Consider the following 27,796-nt stretch of genomic DNA (forward strand, 5'->3'; position numbering starts at 1 on the left):
AAGCAAGCGTGGGAGAGACAGAATCTGAGAGGAGTTGCTCCAGCAATCTCAGATTTTGTCTCTCCGAGCTGGGTGCTCAAAGTCTTCAATCACAGGTTCCCTCTCTTGCTGCTCCTTCAGAGACTGAATCTGTAATTAGAGGAGCAGCAAGGGAGGGAGGGAAGAGAACTCTGACTGAAGAACCTGGAACAATATTCAGGATAACAAGAGGCCAGTGCTTTGAACTGTGGAATTTTGACATCTTCTGGAAAGCTCATGAAAAAGAGCAGAAAGAACAGAAAGAGAATGGGGACGGGGACTGAAAATCTAGTAACAAGGCCGGGAGCAGACATAGAGGAGCTGCTTATGCTGGTGGAGGAAAGATCTGTCCCATTATAATTTTCCTTTTAAGCCTTTGGTAAAATATTTTATATATATATAAATAAGCAATCCAAGGCAACCTTATCCCTACCCGATCAATACTGGTGAGAACCACCCACTGTCCAAATTGCACAACCTCGAATCTGGCGCAGCCTTGGTCCTGAGGCTAACTGAGCGTAGCTGTGCCAAAAGTGCTAGAAGTCCACTAACACATAATCGTTATCACATGAATGAGTCAATGGCTGGAAGATTGCCAGGCCTCATGGAACAAAATCAAGGGCGGCACGGTAGCACAGTGGTTAGCACTGCTGCTTCACAGCTCCAGGGACCTGGGTTCGATTCCCGGCTCGGGTCACTGTCTCTGTGGAGTTTGCACATTCTCCTCGTGTCTGCGTGGGTTTCCTCCAGGTGCTCCTGTTTCCTCCCACAGTCCAAAGATGTGCAGGTTAGATTGATTGGCTATGCTAAATTGCCCTTAGTGTCCTGGGATGCGTAGGTTAGAGGGATTAGTGGGTAAAATATGTAGGGATATGGGGGTAGGGTCTGGGTGGGAAACAGAAATTTTCAGAATCTGCACATACAGTTAAACACGGAAACGCAGAGATTATGAAAACCTGATCTACCATACATCTTCACAAGCTTTGCCCTACTGGTATCTCTCAGAGACTCTATTAATTGTTTAAAAATATTTATTCCTTCCTCGGAGCTACAAAGCCAATGCACATAGTGGACAGGGGAAGCCCCTAATCCATCTCCTTGCTTGCTCCAAAAACCAATTCAAATCAAATCCAATTCATATTCCCAAAAAACAGACATACTAGATCCAAACTGACAAGAGCAGATGTTACACCTGATCTTGGTCTTGATCCAACATTGGATCTCAGCCAAAAAACCGAGACTCCATATTGAAATCCATGCAAGGAGATGAAGTTGTTATTTAAAAGGCTGCAAAAAGTCTGCAAACATCTGCAATTGTGATGAATGCCAAATTATTTTGCTGCTAACCACAAAATTCAGACCACTATCTTATGTATTGATTTCATTCTTTCAATGAATTACAAATAAGGGCGGCACGGTAGCACAGTGGTTAGCACTGCTGCTTCACAGCTCCAGGGGCCTGGGTTCGATTCCTAGCTTGGGTCACTGTCTGTGTGGAGTTTGCACATTCACCTCGTGTCTGCGTGGGTTTCAGTCCAAAGATGTGCGGGTTAGGTTGATTGGCCATGCTAAAATTGCCCCTTAGTGTCCTGAGATGCACAGGTTAGAGGGATTAGTGGGTAAATATGTAGAGATATGGGGATAGGGCCTGGGTGGGATTGTGGTCGGTGCAGGCTCGATGGGCCAAATGGCCTCTTTCTGCACTGTAGGGTTTCTCTGATTTCTTGTTCCAAGACCAACTGAGCACTTAACTTGACAACAGCTGAAAATGATGGCCTGTGCCTCTCGTGTTTGCTTTGGTGCCAACTGCATTGTTCTTGAACAAAGTGCAGCTTATTTTGTCAGCACCATTTCTCAAAGCAAATACCAGAATATTATATAGGCTCCGAGATGAAGCCTGGAAAACAGGGGAACACTTGGACACATGATTCAACATCAAGTCTTGCAAGATTAAATACCACAAAATTATACGCATTTACTTAATAATTTGAAAAGAGCAAATCTCCATAACGTATGACACCAACATTGGATTACTATAAGGATATACCTTCAATAAAGAGACAACTTTCATCCATTTCAATGCTTGTGTTAAAAATAAAGTTTGTGATTTTGGCAGGGAGTGCTGGACTGTAATTTATAAATACACATTTAAGCAAAATTCCTATGTAGTTTTAATTGACCTGGTCAAATCAGAATAACTAGCGGGAATTGAAGACCAATGACGAGAGGGAAATAAAGCTATCCGAGATAATGGTCTGAATTTTGCCAACAGGGACAGAACAGCAACTGCCATTTACTAGCCAGAAACTTTTCTTCAGCTTTCAATCAGCAACTTGAACATTCGATCCAGCACAGCTCCCTCTGCATCTGTGGTGGTGGGGGGTGGGGGCAGGGTACACAAGTGTCTCTTTACAATTTCAGAGATGTCCAAAGATGTGCTGGTTAGATGAATTGGCCATGCTAAACTGCCCCTTAGTGTCCCAATATGTGTACGTGTAAGGGACTGAGGAAAATTTGTGGGGAAGACGTTTACCAGTGTTCTTTGTCCCTTGTGGGTTTCAGTGTCCTGTTTGCCGGGCGGGTGCTGTGAACAGGATGCTGTTGGTTGAGTGATGTGGGCTGGGCCAATGGGATTGCTCTGGGGGCGGGAAGAAAAAAAGGCACTAGGAAGTGAAGCAGCTGCAGAGCTGAGGAGGGAGTGTGCAGAAGAGGGACAGCCATGTTTTTTGAAGAGAAGCTTTTCAGAGGCAGTAAAAAGTCAGTTCGAAGTGAATCTTGTTCAGGTAGAACTGCTTGGTTTTTCATGACTGCCGAGGAGGACAGCCTTCAGCGCACTGGACCTGCGTTACTACACAGATAGCTCGCGGCACCTCTGCCTCGTGTGCTTGCTCCATCATCTTCCCTCTCGTAGACCCGTCTGGACTGTGTGTGTGTCGGAGTTAAGTGAGTACTGTCAGACAGGAACGGTAACAATGTGGTTTTCTTCAGATGTGCACCAACGGATGGGCCCCAACGTTTAAAATTCAAAGTGCTTGGTGATATTCTGAACATTTCTCAGGTTGAAACTGTTAATTGGAAAATCTTCAGTTGGGATTCTTTACTTGTTTATATCTGCTAATTATATTTGTTATTAAATTTTTTTGTTATTCCGTTTACCTTGTTGTTTCAAACCTTTTCTCATTATAAGGTTTATCTCAATAACATTTTTGGAGGCACCGCGCTAAACATACTTAAATCCTTTTCATGCAAGCCTGTACTGGCATTTATGGGTAAACAGGAAATTTAGCCAGCTCACCATCGACTGCTAGGAATTCAGGATCCTGTAAATCAAACAGTTAAATAGTAGCCCCATATAGTGATCAGCAGGGGATTACATACGTTAGATGGATTAGCCATGGGAAATGTGTGGGGTTACAGGGATAGGGCAGGGGAGGGGGCTTGGGTAAATTACACTAAGAGTCAGTGCAGACTAGATGGGCCAAATGGCCTTTTCACACTGTAGGGGTTCTATGATTCTTCGTGATAAGCATAAAGAGAGAGGAAGTACTTGAAGAGTTGGAATCCTTGAAAGCTGATAAGTCCCCAGTGGCACATGTATTGTTTCTGAGGCTGCTGAAGGTGGTTGAGGAGATAGCAGATGCTCTGAGGATGATTTGCCAATCCTCACTAGATACAAGGGAGGTAACGGAGGATTAGAGAAATGCAAATGTAGTTCCATTGTTTAAAAAGGGATCAAAGGAAATGCCAAACAATTATAGGCCAGTTAGTCTAACTTCAGTGGTGGGCAAATTAATAGAATGAATAGGATTAACTGTTACTTAGAAAGACATGGGCTTGTCAGAGATGGCCTCATGAACTTGTTAAAGGAAGATCTTGCCTCAAAAACGTGATTGAATTCTTTATGAAGTGACAAGAAGGGTTGATGAAGGAAGTGCAGTGGATCTTATATACATGGAATTTAGCAAGGAGTTTGACGAGGTCCTACATGGTCAAAAACGTAAAACCCATGGAATACAGAGTAATGTGGCAAACCGGATCAAAAGTTGGCTCAGTACCAGGAAACAGGATAATGGTCGATGGATGCTCTTGCGAATGGAAAGTTGTTTCAAGTGGTGCTCCACAAGGTTTGGTTGGGACATATGGAATACATTGGCAGAGGATTGAATATAAAAGTAAAGATATAATGTTGGAATTATACAAAACACTGGTGAGGCCAGAACTGGAGTAGTGTGTGCAGTTCTAGCCACCATATTACAGAAAATACATAATTGCTCTGAAGAGATTGCAGAGGAGGTTTACAAGAATGTTGCCAGGGCTGGAAACTGTAGCTATGAGGAGAGATTGGATAGGTTGGGGTTAATTTCCCTGGAACAAAGAAGGTTGAGGGGTGACTTGATAAAAGTGTACAAAATTATAAGGAGAAAAGATAGACACGGTATAATGGTTTCCTTTGGTGGAGAATTCTAGAACCAGAGGACATAGATTCAAGATAAGTGTCAGTAGGTGTAGAGGTGACATGAGGAAGAACTTTTTTCTATTCAAAGGGTGTAGGTGTTCGGAATTCACTGCCCGAGTTTGCGGTGGAACCACAAACCTTAACTCAAAGTACCTGGATCTGCACCTTAACTCCTATAAGCTACAAGGCTATGGGCCAGGTGCAGGAAGATGGGATCAGATAGGATACCTGGGTGTTCTCAGGTCTCACCTGAAGGAGGCGCTTGGGGCTCCGAAAGCTTGTGTGGCTTTTGCTACCAAATAAACCTGTTGGACTTTAACCTGGTGTTGTTAAACTTCTTACTGTGTTCTCAGGCTGGCATGGACAAGATGGGTCGAATGGTCACTTCCTGTGCTGCAATTTTCCTATGGTTCTACGGATATTATAATATAGTTTTCAATTTCCTTGACTGGATTCATATCCTGTAATGAAGTCCTTAGTCTAGTCAACCTCAGCAGCATACACATATCTGGGTCAAAAGGTTATTCTTTAAAGTTAAAGTTAACTCTAAAGACTTGCCTTGAGCATAATACCAAGCTGCTGCTTTCCAAATGGCTTGTTAAACTGTGGCCCTATTCACCCTCTCCGGTGAATATAAAAAAATTCACGGCACTAGACAGTGAAGTTTTCCCCAATCTCATGGTCAATATTTATCCCTCGATGAACAACAGTAAAATAAATTATCTGGTCACTATTTTGTTACTGCTGTGCAAAAATTGCAATATATTTTGTTACAACTGCGAAAGTACTAACTGGCTGAAGAACACTTTGGGCCATCCTAAGATCGTGGATCTTTCCAAATCCTTAATTTCAATCTAATTTAATAGTCCAAATACTAAGAAAAATTACTTGCCCATCACAAAACACACAAAAAATTAAATAGAAAATATTGCATACTTTAAGAAAATAACAGTGGATTAGACAGATTATAAAATCATATTTACACATTTAAATATTTGTGATCCAGAAAAATGTCCAAATTTCTTCCAACTTCTATTTAGGCCAAATAGAAGGGAAATGCTTTAAGATTATTTTTGCCAAACTTGTCAGAGTTGCTTTTATTAATGTAGAAAATAGGTGCAGGATTAGACCATTCGGCTCTTCAAGCATGCACCACCATTCAATATCATGGCTGATCATGCACTTTCAGTTACCCACTCCTCCTTTCTCTCCATACCCCTTGATCCCTTTAGCTTCAAGGACCACATCCAGCTCCCTCTTGAACATAGCTAATGAACTGACCCCAACACTTAAATTATAAATTTAACAGCTTAACTAACAGAAAGCCAAGAGTGTGGGTAGATGGGTGTTTTTCTGGTTGGTGATCAGTGGTGTGCCTCAGGGATCAGTGTTGTAACCGCAATTGTTTATGATTTACACAGATGATTTGGAGTTGGGGACCAAGTGTAGTGTATCAAAATTTGCAGATGACACTAAAATGAGTGGCTGAGCAAAGTGTGCAGAGGACGCTGAAAGTCTGCAAAGGGATATAGATAGTCTAAGTGAGTTGGCGATGGTCTGGCAGATGGAGTACAATGTTGGTAAATGTGAGATCATCCATTTTGATAGGAACAACAACAAAATGGACTATTATTTAAATGATTAAAAAATAGCAGCAAGCTGCTGTGCAGAGGGACCTGGGTGTCCTTGTGCATGAATCACAAGGAGTTGGTTTGCAGGTGCAGCAGGTAATTAAGAAGGCAAACGGAATTTTGTCCTTCATTGTTAGAGGGATGGAGTTTAAAAACAGCGAGGTTATGTTGCAGCTGTATAAGGTGCTGGTGAGGCCACACCTGGAGTACTGTGTACAGTTTTGGTCTCCTTACTTGAGAAAGGATATACTGGCACTGGAGGAGGACATGTGGAGATGCCGGCGTTGGACTGGGGTAAACACAGTAAGAAGTTTAACAACACCAGGTTAAAGTCCAACAGGTTTATTTGGTAGCAAAAGCCACACAAGCTTTCGGAGCTGCAAGCCCCTTCTTCAGGTGAGTGGGAATTCTGTTCACAAACAGAGCATATAAAGCCACAAACTCAATTTACATGAATAATGGTTGGAATGTGAATACTTACAACTAATCAAGTCTTTAAGAAACAGAACAATGTGAGTGGAGAGAGCATCAAGACAGGCTAAAAAGGTGTATTGTCTCATCTTTTTACACATCTTTTTAGCCTGTCTTGATGCTCTCTCCACTCACATTGTTCTGTTTCTTAAAGACTTGATTAGTTGTAAGTATTCGCATTCCAACCATTATTCATGTAAATTGAGTTTGTGTCTTTATATGCTCTGTTTGTGAACAGAATTCCCACTCACCTGAAGAAGGGGCTTGCAGCTCCGAAAGTTTGTGTGGCTTTTGCTACCAAATAAACCTGTTGGACTTTAACCTGGTGTTGTTAAATTTCTTACTGGAGGAGGATGCAGAGGAGATTCACTAGGTTGATTCCGGAGTTGAGGAGGGTTGGCTTATGAGGAGAGACTGAGTAGACTGGGGCTATGCTCATTGAAATTCAGAAGAATGAGGGGAGATCTCAGAAACATATAAGATTATGAAGGGAATAGATAAGATAGCAGGGAAATTGTTTCCACTGGTGGGTGAAACTAGAACTAGGGGGCATGGCCTCAAAATAAGGGAGAGCAGATTTGGGACTGAGTTGAGGAGGAACTTCTTCACCCAAAGGGTTATGAATCTGTGGAATTCCCTGCCCAGTGAAGCAGTTGAGGCTACCTCATTGAATGTTTTTAAGGCAAGGATAGATAAATTTTTGAAGAGTGAAGGAATTAAGCATTATGGTGAGCGAGTGGGTAAGTGGAGTTGAGTCCCCGAAAAGATCAGTCATGATCTTATTGAATGGCGGAGCAGGCTCGAGGGGCCAGATGGCCTACTCCTGCTACTAGTTCTTATGTTCTTATAATGCTTGAAGATATCAAAGTTTAATCTTAGGTCTTTTATTACTTTGCAAATAAATGTTAAGAAACTTCTAATTAACATACATACAAGAACTGTAGGAACAAGAAGTTTACCTTTTAACACCCTACATAATTTGTCTTAATAGTTCTGGAAATTGCCATTTTATTTTTCTCTGGTTTGAGCAATTTTCAAAGTGAAAATAGATGAAAGTAGAAGTTTATCTTGGCTTTTATAAGGGATTTTTTCAGTTGTGCTTTTAAAGTTCATAAAGGGAAGAAAGCTTTTTTAAAATTTGATTTTAAGTATGGATTAAGTCTGGCAGCAGAAGAGGGAGCTGAGGTATACGATGAGGATCCTGCCAACCATGGTGTCTATGCGGTGTGACACTACTGTGCCTTTAAGAAATGTATTTTAATCATATTGTCTGCAGGTTTTGAACAGGCCTGGCCTTTTTTGATTTTGGCACCGGGTTGTCTGAACCAATGTCCTTTTATTGTTGCAAAAGCCATATAATGAGCCTTTGTTTATTTTTAATCTGGGCCTTATAGTGTCTTGGAGTATTCTGACCCTTGTGGGAATTGTTGATTTGTGACTGATCGATGGGTCAGGTTTGAATAGGTTTTTTTTCCCCTCACGGGAGAAAATCAAAAGGTCTTCACTTTCCGTTTGGCAGAAGCGTTTGGGCTGCAGACTGGAAGCAGTCTGTCTTGTCTCTCTGGAGCAAAAATTTTGCTGTCGGTGGCTTGCTAGCTAGAAGTTAGAGGCAAGCAGTGGCACTATCTCTACCTTGAGGTGTGCTGGCAGCTCCAGGACAGGGAAGTCAGAGTTTCAATTCCATATCCAAAGGACTAATTCACAGCAGGTGTTGCAAAGCTGCAAGATACAGCAAATGTGAGCATACTTATTTTCTGTGCTAAGCCTAGAACGGGATGCATGATTGTAGACATGTTTGTGTTGGAACAATATTCTTGGCTGTTAAGGTTTATGCAATGTTATAGTTGTGCTTTTGTAATTGGTAAAAGTTATTGCTAATTTTCTTACTATGTGTTTACTGTATTCTTAAATCAACTTTGTTTGATAAAATCTCCCTATTGGGTCACTTGAATCATACCTGGAGTGAAACATCTCATATTTACCCATGCCAAATCCAAAGTGCAAAACTTATGGTCTAGGCTGACTTCATAAAACACCTTGGGGTTTCTGACCTGATTATAACAGCAGGAAGAAGTTAGATACATCAGAAATATTTAGAGAAGGTGATGTTGTCACCCGAGACAAAGAAACTAGGGTAATAGAATAGGGTTCTAAGAAGTGGGAAGTGAGGTGGAGTCAATAGACTTGTAATGAATATTAATCCCAACTCAGCACTGAGTTCATCAATTTCAAAACATAACCTCTGCCTTTTTTTTCTGGACAGGTAATGTTGGTAATTCTGCTTTTCACATTTGCAGTTCCTTTAAACATTTTTATAAACTTGTCCCCTGCCAGTCTTTTTATCATTTAATCTCCCCTGCCCCCACCCCACTACACAATCTCAACAACCCACACCAACTCCCCCCAAAACCAAGGCTTCAGTAGCACCTACACAGTGAAGTGTCCCCTATTTTTTCACAGTAAGAAGTTTAACAACACCAGGTTAAAGTCCAACAGGTTTATTTGGTAGCAAAAGCCACACAAGCTTTCGAGGCTCTGAGCCCCTTCTTCAGGTGAGTGGGAATTCTGTTCACAAACAGAACTTATAAGACACAGACTCAATTTACATGAATAATGGTTGGAATGCGAATACTTACAACTAATCCAGTCTTTAAGAAACAAAACAATGGGAGTGGAGAGAGCATCAAGACAGGCTAAAAAGATGTGTATTGTCTCCAGACAAGACAGCCAGTGAAACTCTGCAGGTCCACGCAACTGTGGGAGTTACAAATAGTGTGACATAAATTCTGATTCTAGGATCGCATGATAAAGACTCAGGAGGAAAAAAGCAGAAATATTTATGTGAAATAGTGTGACATAAACCCAATATCCCGGTTGAGGCCGTCCTTGTGTGTGCGGAACCTGGCTATCAGTTTCTGCTCAGCGACTCTGCGCTGTCGTGTGTCGCGAAGGCCGCCTTGGAGAACGCTTACCCGAATATCAGAAATATTTCTGCTTTTTTCCTCCTGAGTCTTTATCATGCGATCCTAGAATCAGAATTTATGTCACACTATTTGTAACTCCCACAGTTGCGTGGACCTGCAGAGTTTCACTGGCTGTCTTGTCTGGAGACAATACACATCTTTTTAGCCTGTCTTGATGCTCTCTCCACTCCCATTGTTTTGTTTCTTAAAGACTGGATTAGTTGTAAGTATTCGCATTCCAACCATTATTCATGTAAATTGAGTCTGTGTCTTATAAGTTCTGTTTGTGAACAGAATTCCCACTCACCTGAAGAAGGGGCTCAGAGCCTCGAAAGCTTGTGTGGCTTTTGCTACCAAATAAACCTGTTGGACTTTAACCTGGTGTTGTTAAACTTCTTACTGTGTTTACCCCAGTCCAACGCCGGCATCTCCACATCATGACTACCCTATTTTTTCAACCAGAGTTGGCCAACCTGGTCTAGCTTTCCTGTTAATGCATCTGTAGTATTTGCTTCAATACTCCCTATTGTAGCAAGTTCAACATTCTCACCACTCCGAGTAAGAAATTTCTCCTGAATTTCCTGTTGAATTAATTCTCCTTGCTCCTAGTTATGCTCTTCCCCACAACAACTGAAGCAGAGGTCAAAGATTAACTGACCATCATAAGACTATGCATACTTGTGGCTAGTATTAATGGGCACCCAAATTCAGATTTTATTCATACAGACCTCATTTTCATAACTGATCTGGTATACTTTTAATTCACCTGACTAGTATGGATCAAGTTGGCACAATTATATGAAGTGTGATTAGAGATGAATAAACATATGCAAGTGAAATGCAATCAGTCTACTTGTCAAAATTACAGCTGACGAGGCAGGAGTACTTTGCTTGAAAGAAAGACATGAAATTGGTAGTAAATTGAAATAAAAACAAAGATGTGTAACTAATACAGAGCAGTCTGTACTTATGATCCAAAAGGAAATAACCCATGCTGAGTATAAAGCCTTTAAGGCATATTCCGTTCCAATTTTAAAATGTCATAACCTGCCTTTTCTCTTTACATATACAAATGACTTGTGATTTACAGAGCTTTGTTTTTATTCCAGTTGTGCAGTTATCACCTATTCTAATTGAAAGCTTGATGGTTGTATGAAGTTGGCAATTTTGCACCAACTTTAATTATGAAGCTTAAATAGGCATCAACAGGCAATAAAGATATAAAATTAGCAACAAGGCTTCAAAAATCCTCTATCTTGGCTCTGTTTCAGCTTGTAACTGTACACATGTTCTGTTAACAATGAATGTCCCAGCAAGATAGTGTTGCACAAAATTTCTAAATCAGATCACTAACTAGAAATTCATCTTGCAATTTTATTTTCTAAGTACATACCAAATTTTAAGGCACAGTGCACAGTGGTTGTTAGCACTGCTGCCACACAGCACCAGGGACCTGGGTTCAATTCTGGCCTCGAGTCTCTGTGCGTGGAGTTTGCACCTTCTCCCAGTGTCTGCATGGGTTTCCTCCAGGTGCTCCAGTTTCCTCCCACATTCCAAAGATGTGCAGGTTAGGTTGATTGGCCATGCAAAATTGAGGGGGGGGGGGGGGCGGGGGGGGGAGGAAAGAGTTGTCAGTGCAGACTCAATGGGCCGAATGGCCGCCTCCTACACTGTAAGAACTCTGATTCTATGAAATCCAGCAAAAACGTGTGAGAAAAGTACAAGTTAAACGAAGTCTGAAATGCTGCGTCCTGTCAATGGTTTCTGATACAATTTAATAAAGAATTGAGTCTTAATGGAATGTTTATTGACTTTGAACCAACTATAATGTATTGTCAACACACCAACATACTAAATATGTCATTCGGTCCCTCAAGCTTTCTCTGGCTTTCAACAAGATCATGGTTGATCTGTTTGTGCTTCAGGTTCCAAATTTCCTATCCCCCTGATAAATTCCTGTTAGCCAAAGGGAATCAATCTGCTTTCGTCTTAAAAATATTCAATGGCTCCACCACCTTCTGAGGCAGAGTTCCAAAGCCTCATAACCCTCAGAAAATAAATTGTCCTCATTTCTGTCTGTTCCACCTAGTTCTGGATTCACCCACAAGAAAAAAAACATTTTGTCAGGGCCAGAAAATGCAGGAACAACTTGGTCAACAGGTTCAGGAATTCTGTGTATTTGTATCACACCAGCACAAAGAAATTACATCTTTGAAGCCATATATTCAGAATTATAATCATATTTTTGTGTAAAAGGAGAAACCTTTAATATTAATTTCATAAATGGAGATCTCAATTTACTGTTCCAGCAACTTAGCAGTTTCAGTTACCTTTTGGGTATTCTGTCCTCTATAACAAGCAACAATGTTGGTTTGACAAATGCAAGAAGGTCAGCTCAGAGAAATAACCTGACATTATCTTCAATCCTGCAAATGCCTAAACAAGATTCATACATGAACCACAGAGAAACTTTGGCTTTCCTAGGGATGTGATAAGGCACTACAGAAATGTTTGAGTGCTGAAGAAAGTACTTACATTTCACCTTATACATAATTAGACAGACATATTCATTGCATCATAAACCTGAATGCACATGACATTAAAGTTAATACTTCAACATCACAAGTAGTATTTCAGAAGCAATACCAATAAAGCACATTTCTACCACCTTCACCTACATCCCACCCTTTCCTGGTCCCCCCCATGCTGACACTATAATTAAGTCCACCAATGCCTCTACTTTCTCAGAAGACTAAGGAAATTTGGCATGTCAGCTACGACTCTCACCAACTTTTACAGATGCACCATAGAAAGTATTCTTTCTGGTGGTATCACAGCTTGGTATGGCAAGAAACTACAAAAGGTCGTAAATGTAGCCCAATCTATCACGCAAACCAGCCTCCCATCCATTGACTAGATCTACACTTTCCGCTGCCTCAGCAAAGCAGCCAGCATACTGAAGCATGTTCTCTTCCACCTTCTTCCATCGGGAAAAAGATACAAAAGTATGAGGTCACATACCAACTGACTCAAGAACAGCTTCTTCCCTGCTGCAATCAGATTTTTGAATGGACCTACCTTGCATTAAGTTGATCTTTCTCTACACCCTAGCTATGACTGTAACACTACATTCTGCACTCTCTCCTTTCCTTCTCTATAAACGGTATGCTTTGTCTGTACAGCACACAAGAAACAATACTTTCCATTGTATACTAATACATGGGACAATAATAAAATCAAAATTTCTCTGTTCATAAAAGGCATTTACGTTCGACTGCAATTTCAGTGCCAATTTAATCAGCCTATTTGAAGTTTGGGAATCAATTTTAGTTTTGTCGCATTAAGAATTTTGAATTGATTTCCTAAAATTTGAAAACATTCCAGGGAGTATTACACTTCACGCAACTCCTTCTACAGTTACATAGATTGAGAGAATCACTCCATTGTTGTGCAAATGGCTGTGGATGATCGGACCTGAAAGACTCATGCCAAAAAAACAGCACTACCATTTACGTGGGGTTGGGGGTGGGTGATGATTGGGGCAGGCACTAAGTTGCACACATAAAACAGCGGCTGCCTCCAGTTATGTCGATTTTCATCAGCTAACAGTGGAAAAGTGGGGTACCCTTTTGGATAAAACCCTGGGACATGGTTAGGAGAGATTTTTAAGCAAGTTTTAGAAAATGCATAAACTCAGTGGAACCATCAAGCTCACTAGAACTGTTAAAAACAACCGTTAAGGTATTTAAAACTCCTGCCCTTTACATATTCTGAGAGTATCTGCAATTTTTGTTTAAAAAGTGTTATTTCACTCTGCCTGTTGACATAAGCCTCAGGGTTATACTGAATAGATTAGTGCCGCATGACTGATTTCACAGCCTTCATTATTACAATTTAGTTTAACTGACAACTCCAAGTGGTAACAGACTCTTCAAAGTGGGTTTGGAAATTCCTATACTCGTTTTTATAAGGGATTAAAGGAATTCAAATATTGTAAATGAGTTTTATCGATGCGTGAGGTTTTTTTGAAATAGTGAATCCTTCAAAAGACTTGTTTAAAAAAAAACACATCTCAGCATAGGTCCGAAGATCTGTCCATGCTGGATACTAAGTTGGCATTGTAAGTGCAAGGGCAAAGTGTGTTTGTTACAGGGCTTGGGTCTGCATGAGTTGACGCTAAGTTGGCATAGGGGCTATAAAGGGCCATGGGACTTCACAGAGGGGCTTATGTTGGATAAGGACAGATGAGAGAAATGTGTCCATGAGGTGGCATGCATTGGCATGACAATTGTGTGGGAGGGATAAATGGCTCTGCAGAGTGATGGCTGTTTAATGTTTTTGTGTAGATCATAATGCACAGAACTGACCGGACATGTAAAAAATTAAAATCAGCTAACCTGAATATCCACTGATGTGCAGAGCTAAAAATCATGATTCAGCCATTTGTCCGATTGGGCAACAGGCATTACCATTCTAAAAATTTACAGATTCAGTGGAACTAAGTAAATCTTCACAGAAGTGCAAGTATTGGCGGTGATTGCATTGATTGGCCATGCTAAATTGCCCCTTAATGTCAGGGGGTTTAGAAGGTAAATATGTGGGGTTATGGGGACAGGGCCTGGGTGGGATTGTTGACGGTGCAGACTCGATGGGCCGAATGGCCTCTTTCTGCACTGTAGGGATTCTAAGATAAGGGACATTACAGCCAAACTATCAGACATCCATAAATCACCTGTTCCAAACAAAGAACAATGCCTAACTTATGACAACCAGGAAACCTGACAGGCTTTTTAATGTTCAGAAGCAGGAAATCAACTTGAACATCTCCTACTGTCTTTCCTATTCAATAGTTACTCAGCAGCTGACACGATTGGAATCCCTTCAGTGAAACAGATAATTCTGGTACAGTTGCTCAACACTCCCTCTAGAATCACTTAAGGATCCATGATTCCAACTGGTGTCAAATTATTTAAATTCATGAAATCCATACAGTGCAGGAGGAGGCCATTTGGCCCATCGTGTCTGCACCAACAGTGAAAGAGCATCTTACCCAGGCCCACCCTAGCCCCATGCAATTACCATGCCTAATCCACCTAAACTGCACATCTATGGACACCAAGGGGCAATTTAGCATTGCCAATCCACCTAACCTGCACATGTTTGGACTGTGGGAGGAAATTACAGCACCCAGAAGAAACCCACACAGACACGGGGAGAAAGTCACCAGAGTCCCTGGCACTGAGGCAACGGAACCAAAAGGTGTGCCACCCCCTAACATACAGCCAATAAATGGTTTGACCAATATGTTAAATACAGCCAGAAGTAATTAAAGTATTACGTTTCAATAAGTACTGCGTTTGACCCAATAAATCAAACTTCTGGAAATAAACCAAATATGGATGTCACACATTCCAATTTCCCAGCCTGTGGAAACTTGCATACTAACATATACAAAGCTTAAAAATGTAATTTTGGTCCTACTAGTTTGCTAGATTTTTGGTTAACAAAATTGATCCTATTTAAAAACTTCCAGCTTGCCTACTACTCACTCCCCTCTAACTTAGACGGGATGCAAGTAAAATTTCACCACTGTATACTTTGCCGACACATTTATATCCACACTGTGCTAGGAATACTCTCTCGTACTCATAAGAAATTAACATTTCAGTTTTTAATCCCCTTACTCCTCCACACCAGATCGGTGATCAGTAATAAAGTTTCGATATAGTAACTATTAAAAAGCGTATTTACTTTTTGGAAGCTGGACCAAAGGGCAAGTCTGGAATAAAAACAAATCTTGTGGCAGGCTGCGGTGTTCCGTCCCTTTGCTTGGAGTTAAAGAGTTTACACTTGTCAGCTCTCTCGGGATTAATCACCACTAGCGGTGGACATGTCAAAACTGGTAGAGCCCCCACTACCGGCAAAGGCGCTTCCAACACGGACAAGTGCGACCCGGGCACACGCCGAGAGGCCGCACCCAAACATCCTGCCAGCGGACCGGACTCCCTGCAATGTCCCGGCCATTCCTGCAGCAACTAATTTAAAGTGGACGGACAAAGCAGACTGGGCACTGACCCTCCCCGATCCTTCCCCCGTCCAGGGAGATGAGCCCTCCATTCCCTTTCCTCCATTGACCCTCCTCCAGCTCCACTCACCCAACTCCGAAGCCGCCGCCATCCTCTCCCGCACGCGCCCCAACACCGCCGCGACTGCACGAGCTCCTCGCCTTCCAGACTCCAACCGCCCCGCCTCGCGCCCAGCCGGCCACGCCCTCCAGCTGACGGCTCTCCAGGTCAGCAACTGCGAAATGGAGGCAGGTTTATAATCTGAAACGTCAATTAAAGTTAGGAATGCACAAGAAACCGGAATTAGAAGTTGATATCTTTGGAGTGCTGGAGGGAATTGTATACATAAGCGAGGCTATGCAGATATTCATACGTTTTATTAGGTTGATCTTTCTCCGCACCCTAGCTATGACTGTAACACTATATTGTGACTTGTCACATGTATTAGTGTAGTGACAAGTATTGTTTCTTGCACTGGACAGACAAAGCATACCGTTCATAGAGAAGGAAAAGAGGATGCAGAATGTAGTGTTACAATCATAGGGTATTGCCAAATATTTAAGAGATTGAAGAGCATTGTTAGAGAGTTTAATAGAGTTAGAGTAGAGTTTTAAAAGCATAGAACAAGAGTAAAAGGGGGTATGCTGGGCACAACTCGCAAGAAGTCAACACACTCCAGTGCCATCTCCTTTCTCCTCTATGTATTCTGTGAATGATAGGCTTTGTCTGTATAAAGTCATAGTCATAGAGATTTACAGCATGGAAACAGGCCCTTCGGCCCAACTTGTCCATGCCGCCCTTTTTTTTTAAAACCCCTAAGCTAATCCCAATTGCCCGCATTTGGCCCATATCCCTCGATACCCATCATACTTATGTAACTATCTAAATGCTTTTTAAAAGATAAAATTGTACCCGCCTCTACTACTACCTCTGGCAGCTTGTTCCAGACACTCACCACCCTCTGTGTGAAAAAATTGCCCCTCTGAACACTTTTGTATCTCTCCCCTCTCACATTAAATCTTTTAAAAAGCGTTTAGATAGTTTTAGACTCCCCTATCTTTGGGAAAAGATATTGACTATCTAGCTAGAACATATGAAATAGGAGCAGGAGTAGGCCATCTAGTCCCTCAAGCCTGCCCCGCCATTTAATAAGATCATGGCTGATCTGATAGTGGTTTAGTTCCACTTACCCGCCCGCTCCCCATAACCCTTAATTCCCTTATTGATCAGAAATCTATCTACCTGTGACTTAAACATATTTAATGAGGTAGCCTCCACTGCTTCAATGGGCAGAGAATTCCAGAGATTCACTACCCTCTGAGAGAAGAAGGTCCTCCTCAACTCTGTCCTAAACTGACTCCCCCTTATTTTGAGGCTGTGTCCTCCAGTTCTGGTTTCCTTTCTAAGTGGAAAGAATCTCTCTGCCTCTACCCTGTCGAGCCCCTTCATTATCTTATATGTCTCTATAAGATCTCCCCTCAGCCTTCTAAACTCCAACGAGTACAGGCCCAATCTACGCAATCTCTCCTCATAAGCCAAGCCCCTCATCTCCAGTATCAACCTGGTGAACCTTCACTGTACTCCCTCCAAGGCCAATACATCCTTCTGCAAATAAGGGGACCAAAATTGCACACAGTACTCCAGTTGCGGACTCACCAGTACCTTGTACAATTGCAGCAAGACCTCCCTGCTTTTATACTCCATCCCCTTCGCAATGAAGGCCAACATTCCATTTGCCTTCTTGATCACCTGCAAACTGAATTTTTGCAATTCATGCACAAGGACCCCCAGATCCCTCTGCACAGAAGCATGTTGTAATTTTTCACCATTTAAATAATAGTCCATTTTACTATTATTCCTTCCAAAGTGGATAACCTCACACTTGTCAGAGCTGATCTATGCCCCTCATTATTTTATTAACCTCTATAAGATGACCCCTAAGGCTCCTACGCTCCAGAGAAAAAAGTCCCAGTCTATTCAGCCTCTCAAAGAACAAAGAAAATTACAGCACAGGAACAGGCCCTTCGGCCCTTCAAGCCTGCACCGACCATGCTGCCCGACTTAACTAAAACCCCCTACTCTTCCGGGGACCATATCCCTCTATTCCCATCCTATTCATGTACTTGTCAAGATGCCCCTTAAAAGTCACTACCATATTCGCTTCCACTACCTCCCCCTATCCGCTTCTACTACCTCCCCCTTATAACTCAATCCATCAAGTCCCGGTAGCATCCTAGTAAATCTTTTCTGCACTCTTTCTAGTTTAATAATATCCTTTCTATAATAGAGTGACCAGAATTGCACACAGTATTCCAAGTGTGGCCTTACCAATGTCTTGTACAACCTCAACAAGATATTCCAACTCCTGTATTCAATGTTCTGACCGATGAAACCAAGCATGCCGAATGCCTTCTTCACCACTCTATCCACCTGTGACTCCACTTTCAAGGAGCTATGAACATGTACCCCTAGATCTCTTTGTTCTGTAACTCTCCCCAACGCCCTACCATTGACTGAGTAAGTCCTGCCCTGGTTCAATCTACCAAAATGCATCACCTCGCATTTGTCTAAATTAAACTCCATCTGCCATTCGTCAGCCCACTGGCCCAATTGATCAAGATCCCATTGTAGTTGGAGATAACTTTCTTCACTGTCCACTATGCCACCAATCTTAGTGTCATCTGCAAACTTACTAACCATGCCTCCTATATTCTCATCCAAATCATTAATATAAGTGACAAATAACAGTGGACCCAGCACTGATCCCTGAGGCACACCGCTGGTCACAGGCCTCCAGTTTGAAAAACAATTCTCTACAACCACCCTCTGGCTTCTGTCAAGAAGCCAATTTCGTATCCATTTAGATACCTCACCCTGGATCCCGTGAGATTTAACTTCATGCAACAGCCTACCATGCGGTACCTTGTTAAAGGCCTTGCTAAAGTCCATGTAGACAACATCAACTGCACTGCCCTCATCTACCTTCTTGGTTACCCCTTCAAAAAACTCAATCAAATTTGTGAGACATGATTTTCCACTCACAAAGCCATGCTGACTGTCCCTAATCAGTCCTTGTGGCTCTAAATGCCTGTAGATCCTGTCTCTCAAAATACCTTCCAACAATTTACCCACCATAGATGTGAGGCTCACTGGCCTGTAGTTCCCAGGCTTTTCCCTGCAGCCCTTTTTAAACAAAGGCAAAACATTTGCCACTCTCCAATCTCCAGGCACCTCACCCGTGACTATCGATGATTCAAATACCTCAGCTAGGGGACCCGCAATTTCCTCCCTAGGCTCCCGCAATGTCCTGGGATGCACTTCATCAGGTCTCGGGGATTTATCTACCTTGATACGCTTTAAGACTTCCAGCACCTCCTTCTCTGCAATATGTACAGTCCTCAAGACATCACTATTTATTTCCCCAAGTATAGTGCGCAAGAAACAATACTTTTCACTGTATACCAATACATGTGACAATAATAAATCAAATTTGAAAACAAAGATGAGAATTTTTAAAATTGAAGCATTAACTGGGAGACACATGGGTTGATAGATTTGATTTGATTTATTATTGTCACGTATTAATATACAGTGAAAAGTATTGTTTCTTGCGCGCTATACAGACAAAGCATACCATACATAGAGAAGGAAACGAGAGAGTGCAGAATGTAGTGTTACAGTCATAGCTAGGGTGTAGAGAAAGATCAACTTAATGCAAGGTAAGTCCATTCAAAAGTCTGACAGCAGCAGGGAAGAAGCTGTTCTTGAGTCAGTGGGTACGTGACCTCAGACTTTTGTATCTTTTTCCCAATGGAAGAAGGTGGAAGAGAGAATGTCCGGGGTGCGTGGGGTCCTTAATTATGCTGGCTGCTTTGCTGAGGCAGCGGGAATTGTAGACAGTCAATTATGGGAGGCTGGATTGGACTACATTCACTACCTTTGGTAGTTCCTTGCCGTCTTAGGTAGAGCAGGAGCCATACCAAGCTGTGATACAACCAGAAAGAATGCTTTCTATGGTGCATCTGTAAAAGTTGGTGAGAGTTGTAGCTGACATGCCAAATTTCCTTAGTCTTCTGAGAAAGTAGAGGCATTGTGGGCTTTCTTAACTACAGTGTCGGCATCGGGGGACCAAGACAGGTTGTTGGTGATCTGGACACCTAAAAACTTGAAGCTCTTGACCCTTTCTACTTCGTCCCCGTTGATGTAGACAGGGACATGTTCTCCTTTATGCTTCCTGAAGTTGATGACAATCTCTTTTGTTGACATTGAGGGAGAGATTATTGTTGCTGCACCAGTTCACCAGATTCTCTATCTCATTCCTGTTCACTGATTGGGGAACAGGACTTGTTCCAGGTTAGAACAGACAAGTACCCTGCCCTTCAGTCTTTGCCTATCCCTTGTCATTGGGCACAGTTTTATTTATAAATTCATTAAACTATTAACCCCTTTGTCACCAACCTCTTCATTTCAAGGGTTGTAAAACTTCATTAATGATACATGTATACAAACAGGACCTCCAGACTTCCTGACACCAAGCTCACTACGTACTCTAAGTTAAGCTAGAGCCATGTTCCAACTTTTTAAACAAATATAAATTTAGCTTAGTTATACATTGTTTCCAATAAAATAACAAATTGTTCCCCCTCCCATCCCAAGATCTCTAACTTCCCTCCCAAAGCTCTACTCCTCAATGTTGTCTGGTTCTGAAGCACTGTATGCCTCACAGCCTGGCTAGGATTGAGAAATTGAAACAAAAAACACCTTGCTGTTAAAAATCAGCAGGTACTGTTAACCCAGTCATTTAAGTTTCCCGAACTCAAAGCTTTACTATCCAGCCTCTTACCTCTCCGGTATCTAACTGTTCCCCTTTAAATGAGTCCATGCTTTCATATTAACCATTCAAGTTGTTGCACACAAGTGAATTCCTCATGCTCACCATTCTGAGTAAAAACGTTTCTCCTAAATTGACTACTGAGTTTATTAGTGACCATCATATTTATGGACCCTAGTTGCATATGCCTCCACAGACAGAAACATCTTCTCTACGCTCAACCTATATTTAATTAGGATCCTTTTTTTTCAAATTGTGCCATATGCTGGGGAATCAAAGTAAATCTAAAAGAAGTGAAATAACAAAAGCATTTCTCCACACGTGAACATCAGCTGAGCTCAACCCTGATGCAACCGTGCAGCAAAAAGCCAGCTCTCACAATGAGTAATGACCACAGATGGTGGGGAAGAAGCAGCAGGTGTCTTTGGAACCATAATTAAGCAACATCTTTAAGAAAAGAGAAAAAAGATTAAGAACAAGTTCATGGAATCATAGAATCACGACAGTGCAGAAGGAAACCATTCAGCCCACCAAGTCTGCACTGACTCTCCAAAAGAGCATTTTACTCAGGCCCACACTTCCACCCTATTGCTGTAACTCCACTATTTACCCATCTAATCCCCTCACCTACACATCTTGAGACACCAAGGGGCCATTTAGCATGGCCAATCCACCTAATCTGTGCATCTTTGGACTTCATTGATCAATAAATACTCAGCAATTCTGATGGCAACATGCTATCCATGTCTGAAATCTCACCAAGTCTATTTGATCTGTGCTCACTGAAGTCCATTGGCTCCTGGTTGAGCCTTGAATTTGAAAGTCCCTCCATGGTCTTGTTCCTTCCTATCTCTATATTGTCCCCCAACCATACAATCCTCAGCAATCTCTACAGTCCTCTAATTCTGGCATTTAATCATCCTTGATTTCAATTGCTCCACCATTTGTAGCTATATTTCTATTAAGATGTGGAACTCTACTTTCAACCTCTCCCACCTCTCGCTCACTTTCCTCCTTTCAAATGCTCCTTAAAACCTACTTCTTTGACCAAACGTTTGATCACTTGACCTAAGATCTCATGCGACTTATTGTCAAATTTGTTTTGATAACACTTTTGTGAAGTACTAAGATGTTTTCCTATGTCAAAGGTGCTATAGATATTCAAGTTGTTGTGGTTATTTTTGGCCAACATTATCTCTCAATCAATACCTAAACAGATTATCTGGTCATTTATTTCATTGCAGTGTTAAGAATTGGGGAAAATTAAGATTAAAAAATGTAATTGGGATAAAATAAAAAAAGGGGAATTGATAAGGTATTTTGATATGCAAATTAGCATACGAGTGAGAAAAGCAAATGTTTACCTATGTGATTAGGGGAAAACAATGGAGTGAGGACAAGGTAACTTCAAAGTGGATATATAAGGAAATTGACACTTGTATGCTAAAAGTCAGGACACAGTAAGAAGTCTCACAACACCAGGTTAAAGTTCAACAGGTTTATTTGGTAGCAAATTTGCTACCAAATAAACCTGTTGGACTTTAACCTGGTGTTGTGAGACTTCTTACTGTGTTCACCCCAGTCCAACGCCGGCATCTCCACATCAAAAGTCAGGACCACAGGATGGGTAACATCAAAAGGAAAGAATGATATATCCATAGCACAATAATTGGAGAAAGATACAGGTAGCAGCTCCCATCACAGCCATACCCAGCTGCAGAAACATTTTCCCGAAAACAAGTTATTGCTAAATGGGCAGATCCAAAACTCAAACCGAGAAGATTTTCTTTTCGCTGAAACAGAAAATGATTTTCCCCAAATGTGGACAAATAACCTGTGTGGTAATTATCTGCTGGATTTAGCTCATAGAGATATATTATATTGGATGTTGATTGGGAACAAGTGGCATCTCAGAGTTCAAGAAATGTAGGTTGTTGGGAATAAAGAGGTAACTTAATGTAATACTGTGTGTGTATAATCATCAGTATAGGTAAGTGTACTATTGCAGTGTATTATAGTCCTTGTCACATGTTTTTCTTTTAAGTTAATCAATATTCTTTATTAATTGATCACAAAATGACTGGACTGTTCCTCCCTGATTTGCATATCTTGTCTCATTAATTGAAAATATACACCACTAAGAACGAGTGTCGCAAGTTACCCTTTTGGGTTTTGGTGTACCCTCTCATTTAAAATTAGTCGGGTTCTTAACAGCAGCATGTGGTATCCTGCCGTGCATAAATTGGTTGTCAGAATTCCTATGTTACCCTAGTGTAGGCGCTGCAAAAGCGATTTGCTCTGCTGCCTCACACACCAGGGACCTGGGTACAATTCTGGCCTTGGGTGACGGTTTGGTTGGAGATTACATATCCTCCCCTTGTCTGCAAGGGTTTCCTCCAGGTGCTCTGGTTTCTACCCACAGTCCAAAGATTTCTTCATTTTTTCTTTATGCATTTATGCCGGGTGTTACTCCATAGAATTCACTTAATTCTAGAGTGCACTTTGAGGCATTGTAACTTAAAATGGGTCACCTCCAAAGCATCAAAGGTCAAAGTGTTACATTTCTGGTGCAAAAATTAGATTTGGTTAAATTGCCACTAACTGGTAAGTGAATAATCAAATATTTAGTTTGCTAAATATGATCAATTAAATAATCTCTAGGCAAACAGCAAAAGTACCATCGAGGCATAAGGAACTCGGGAAAACCAAGCACTCAAATTCCCAGCTTTGTATCAAAGTACTATCCAAGAAAGAGAAAATACCATAAAATTGACCACATTGCCCAATGTTTTAGGAATTCTTATATTAAATAGCTAGATCTCTTTGTTCTGTAACTCTCCCCAACGCCCTACCATTAACTGAGAAAGTCCTGCCCTGGTTCAATCTACCAAAATGCATCACATCGCATTTGCGTAAATTAAACTCCATCTGCCATTCATCAGCCCACTAGCCCAATTGATCAAGATCCCGTTACAATTGGAGATAACTTTCTTCACTGTCCACTATGCCACCAATCTTGGTGTCATCTGCAAACTTATTAACCATGCCCCCTATATTCTCATCCAAATCATTAATATAAATGACAAATAACAGTGGGCCCAGCACTGATCCCTGAGGCACACCGCTGGTCACAGGCCTCCAGTTTGAAAAACAACTCCCTACAACCACCCTCTGGCTTCTGTCAAGAAGCCAATTTTGTATCCATCTAGACACCTCACCCTGGATCACGTGAGATTTAATTTTATGCAACAACCTACCATGCGGTACCTTGTTAAAGGCCTTGCTAAAGTCTATGTAGACAACATCAACTGCACTGCCCTCATCTGCCTTCTTGGTTACCTCTTCAAAAAACTCAATCAAATTTGTGAGACATGATTTTCCACTCACAAAGCCATGCTGACTGTCCCTAATCAGTCCTTGCATCTCTAAATGCCTGTAGATCCTGTCTCTCAAAATACCTTCCAACAATTTACCCACCACAGATGTGAGGCTCACTGCCCTGTAGTTCCCAGGCTTTTCCCTGCAGCCTTTTTTAAACAAAGGCACAACATTTGCCACTCTCCAATCTTCAGGCACCTCACCCGTGACTATCGATGATTCAAATATCTTGGCTAGGGTCCCGCAATTTCCTCCCTAGCATCCCACAACGTCCTGGGATATACTTCATCAGGTCTCGGGGATTTATCTACTTTGATGCACTTTAAGACTTCCAGCACCTCCTCCTCTGTAATATGTACACTCCTCAAAACATCACTATTTATTTCCCCAAGTTCCCTAACATCCATGCTTTCTCGACAGTAAATACTGATGAGAAATATTCATTTAGGATCTCACCCATCTCTTGTGGATCTGCACATGGATGATCTTGTTGATTGTTAAGAGGCCCTACTCTCTCCCTTGTTACTCTTTTGCCCTTTACGTATTTGTAGAAGCTCTTTGGATTCTCCTTCGCCTTATCTGCCAAAACAATTTTGTGTCCCCTTTTTGCCCTCCTGATTTCTCTCTTAACTCTACTCCTACACCCGCTATACTCTTCAAGAGATTCACTTGATCCCAGCTGCCTATGCATGTCATGTGCCTCTTTTTTCTTCTTGACCAGGGCCTCAATATCTCGAGTCATCTAGAGTTCCCGACTTCTGCCAGCCTTGCCCTTCACTCTAAGAGGAATGTGTTTACCCTGAACCCTGGTTAACACACTTTTGAAAGCAAGCCACTTACCAGACGTCCCTTTGCCTTCCCACAGACTCCCCCAATTAACTTTTGAAAGTTCCTGCGTGATACTATCAAAATTGGCCTTGCCCCAATTTAGAATTTTAACTTTTGGAACAGACCTATCATTCTCCATAGTTATCTTAAAACTAATAGAATTATGGTCACTGGTCCCAAAGTGATCCCTCACTAACACTTCTGTCACCTGCCCTTCCTTATTTCCCAAGAGGAGGTCAAGTTTTGCCCCCTCTCTAGTCGGGCCATCCACATACTGAATGAGAAATTCCTCCTGAATACACTCAACAAATTTCTCTCCATCCAACCCTCTAATACTATGGCTGTCCCAGTCAATGTTGGGAAAATTAAAATCTCCGACTATTACCACCCTATTTTTCTTGGAGCTATCTGTAATCTCCTTACATATTTGCTCCTCAATTTCCCGCTGACTATTTGGGAGCTTATAGTACAACCCTATCAAAGTGATTTCCCCCTTCTTATTTCTCAGTTCGACCCATATAGACTCAGTGGCCGAACCCTCGGATATATCCCCTCTCAGTACGGCCGTGATGCTTTCCCTAATCAAAAGTGCAACTCCCTGATGCACTATCAATCAAGCAAAGACTAGTTTGTATGCAAGAACAAAAGACTTGGAGCACACCCATGCCGATGAACTGGTCCAGAGACTGAGGCAGGGGGGTGGGGAGCAGTCACCTTTATACCTGGACCAGGGGGGAGAGGAGTCCCAGGCAGGGCCAGCAGGGGCATGTCCAGGTATGGCACACACACACAGGCAATAAGCTATCAGTGGTTTACCACATTCACCCCCTGCTTTTAAAAAGAGTCCGGCGGGGGTGAGATGGGTGGAACGATATTTATAGAATTACAAATTTACAAATTTAGTCTCTCTGGGGGCTTGATCTGCCGCTGCGACCGCCGTAGTGCCGGTTGTGATGTCGGTTCCGGTGGCCGCGGTGTTGGTTCAGGCGCCAGGCCGTAGTCGCTCGAGTCGTCTGTAGTCCCTGCCGATTGTCGGGTGCGTGGTGGCGGCTCCTGGAGCTCAGGCGTGCTGTATACGGGGGTTAGGGGTGTGGGGTTGTGGGTCGTAGTGGTCTCTGGGGCACCTGCGGGTGCCAGGTCTCGAATAGAGACCGTGAGGAGTTGGACCCTTTCGACCAGGTGGTCCGACTTATGGGGCCTCACGTGCTTCCGGAGCAAGACAAGGCCTGAGGACGTCAGCCACAACGGTAGTGAGGTCCCCGAGGAGGACTTTCTGGGGAAAACAAACATTCTTTCATGAGGGGTAGCATTGGTAGCTGTGCAAAGGAGTGATCTAATCGAGTGTAGTGCATCAGGGAGGGCCTCTTGCCAGCGGGTGACTGGAAGACCTTTAGATCTCAGAGCTAGTAAAACGGCCTTCTAGACTGTCGCGTTCTCCCTCTCTACCTGTCCGTTCCCCCTGGGGTTGTAGCTGGTAGTCCTACTCGAGGCTATGCCTTTGGAGAGCAGGTACTGTTGCAGCTCATCACTCATAAAGGATGATCCCCGGTCGTTATGGATATAGCTAGGGAAACCGAACAGGATGAAGAGGCTGTGCAGGGCCCTGACGACCGTGGCCGAGGTCATATCCAGCCAGGGAATAGCGAAGGGGAAATGTGAATATTCGTCAATGGCGTTGAGGAAGTATATGTTGCGGTCAGAAGAGGGGAGGGGGCCCTTGAAGTCGACGCTTAGGCGTTCGAAAGGGCGGGTGGCCTTTATGAGGTGTGCTCTGTCTGACCGATAGAAGTGCGGCTTGCACTCTGCGCAGATCTGGCAGTGTCTGGTTATAGACCTGACTTCCTCAATGGAGTAGGGCAGGTTACGGGCTTTAATGAAGTGAAAAAACCTGGTGACCCCCGGGTGGCAGTGGTCGTTGTGGAGAGTCTACAATTGGTCTATTTGTGCGCTGGCACATATTCCCCGGGACAAGGCGTCTGGGGGCTCATTGAGCTTCCCGGGCCGGTATAAGATGTCATAATTGTAGGTGGAAAGCTCCATTCTCCACCTCAATATTTTATCATTTTTGATCTTGCCCCGCTGTGTGTTATTAAACATGAATGCAACTGACCGTTGGTCCGTGAGTAGGGTGAATCGTTTACTAGCTAAGTAGTGGCGCCAGTGCCGTACAGCTTCCACTATGGCTTGGGCCTCCTTTTCGACAGAGGAGTGTCGAGTTTCAGGGCCTTGGAGGGTTCGCCTGCTTAAGGGTGGCGGCTAGGGCGAAGTCAGATGGATCGCTCCCCACCTGGAACGGGATGGATTCGTCTACAGCGTGCATCGTGGCCTTCGCGATGTCTGCTTTGATGCGGTCAAAGGCCAGGCGGGCCTCTGCCGTCAGGGGAAAAGAGGTGGATTTGATGAGCGGACGGGCTTTATCCGCATAATTGGGGACCCACTGGGCGTAATTCGAGAAGATGCCCAGGCATCTCCTCAGTGCTTTGAGGCTGGTGGGGAGGGGGAGTTCCAGGAGGGGACGCATGCGGTCGGGATCGGGACTGATTACCCCATTTTCCACAACACAACCAAGGATGGCGAGCCGGTGTGTGCGCAATACGCACTTCTCCTTATTATAGGTCAGATTTAGGAGTGTGGCGGTGTGGAGGAATTTGTGGAGGTTGGCGTCATGGTCCTGCTGATCATGGCCACAGATGGTGACGTTATCCAGGCACGGGAAGGTGGCCCGCAGCCCGTTCTGTTCTACCATTCGGTCCATCTCACGCTGGAAAACTGAGACCCCGATGGTGATGCCGAAGGGGACCCTAAGGAAGTGATAGAGGCGGCCATCCGCCTCAAAGGCAGTATATTGGCGGTCCTCCGGGCGGATAGGGAGCTGGTGGTATGCAGATTTTAAGTCGATGATGGAGAACACCCGATATTGCGCAATCTGATTAACCATGTTAGATATGTGGGGAAGAGGGTACGCGTCCAGCTGCGTGTATCGGTTAATGGTCTGACTGTAGTCAATGACCATACGATTTTTCTCCCCAGTCTTAACAACTACTACTTGGGCTCTACAGGGGCTGGTACTGGCCTCGATGATCCCCTGCCCTAGGAACCGTTGTACTTCGGACCTGAGAAAAGCCCTGTCTCCAGCACTGTACCGTCTGCTCTTG

General features: G+C 42.9%; 1 protein-coding gene across 8 annotated transcripts in view; it reads right to left on the reverse strand.

The window, feature by feature from the left end:
• LOC144495583 (RELT-like protein 1) overlaps positions 1 to 15,801 on the reverse strand; it is an 84,662-nt gene extending 68,861 nt beyond the window's left edge. For 4 of the 8 annotated variants that reach the window (XM_078215835.1, XM_078215825.1, XM_078215815.1 and 1 more), the window contains exon 1: positions 15,695 to 15,793. In XM_078215835.1, coding sequence (XP_078071961.1) covers positions 15,695 to 15,716 — 22 coding nt within the window. In that variant the 5' untranslated portion in view covers positions 15,717 to 15,793. Of the gene's footprint in view, positions 1 to 15,694 lie in introns of all 8 variants that reach the window. The other 4 variants (XM_078215782.1, XM_078215790.1, XM_078215771.1 and 1 more) reach the window with 2 other exon arrangements.
• Positions 15,802 to 27,796: the final 11,995 nt, after the last annotated feature.

Source organism: Mustelus asterias, chromosome 1 (genome assembly GCF_964213995.1).
Source record: "Mustelus asterias chromosome 1, sMusAst1.hap1.1, whole genome shotgun sequence".
Taxonomy (NCBI): Eukaryota; Metazoa; Chordata; class Chondrichthyes; order Carcharhiniformes; family Triakidae; genus Mustelus; species Mustelus asterias.